Raw genomic sequence first — 744 nt, 5'->3', positions numbered from 1 at the left:
CTGAAGACGGCCGAGGAGTCTGTGTCGGGTTTCTGGGAATTACTGCGGGAAGAATACCGGAAGCTTCCTATGGCGCTGTCTGCATCCTCATCCCTGTCCTCCCTGCCGTCGTCTTCCTCTTCCTTAACCTTCTTCTTCTTCTTGAAAAGGGAGCTGCGCTTGTTGTCCGAGGCCAGCTTCTCCACCTTGTACTCGGACATCTTCTCCCTCAGCTCCATCTGCATCTCCCTCTCCTTGCGGCCAAGCTCCTTCAGGTCCACGTTGTCGGCAAAGAGGCTGTAGACCGGCTTGCTGGTGGCCCGCTCCCTGCTGGCGGTGCCTGCCGCCCTGGAGCTCGACGCCGAGCTGGAGGAGAGCACAGAGTGCAGGTCGCAGCTGGGCCTTGCTTGGCTGGGAGGCAGCGGGCAGCCCCCCAGGGAGGAGCTGCCCTGTCCGCTGAGCATGGAGACTTGGTCTTCCCCCAGGCAGCTGGCCGGGGCTGCCCTGGAGCTGGCCACCGACGGTGCGGGGGACCACAGCAGCAGCTCGTTCTGCTTCTGGGCCAGGGTTTCGCTGACCACGTTGGCAATCCAGCTCTGGATGCTGGCGATGGAGATGGTGTCTCCGGGCCCCACCTGCAGGTTAGGCAGCGGGGTGGAGGGGTGGGAGACCGAGCCCCCGGCCGAGCTGCGGCCCGCGGCGCTGAGCACCGAGGCTGTGTCCCCGTCAGCGCTGGCCGAGGGGGCTGCAGAGCAGAAGGCCGAC

General features: G+C 65.3%; 1 protein-coding gene across 1 annotated transcript in view; it reads right to left on the bottom strand.

Moving 5' to 3' along the window:
- STYXL2 (serine/threonine/tyrosine interacting like 2) overlaps positions 1–744 on the bottom strand; it is a 34765-nt gene that overhangs the window by 4423 nt on the left and 29598 nt on the right. Inside the window, 1 exon segment of the mRNA XM_027771249.1 lies at positions 668–744. This exon segment is cut by the window's right edge and continues 503 nt beyond it. Within this exon segment, the coding sequence (XP_027627050.1) occupies positions 668–744 (77 nt within the window).

The sequence above is a fragment of the Tupaia chinensis genome, unplaced genomic scaffold (genome assembly GCF_000334495.1).
Source record: "Tupaia chinensis unplaced genomic scaffold, TupChi_1.0 Scaffold000198_1, whole genome shotgun sequence".
NCBI classification, from domain to species: domain Eukaryota; kingdom Metazoa; phylum Chordata; class Mammalia; order Scandentia; family Tupaiidae; genus Tupaia; species Tupaia belangeri.
Note: the sequence above shows the minus strand (reverse complement) of the source record. Positions and strands in the feature narration are given on the sequence as shown.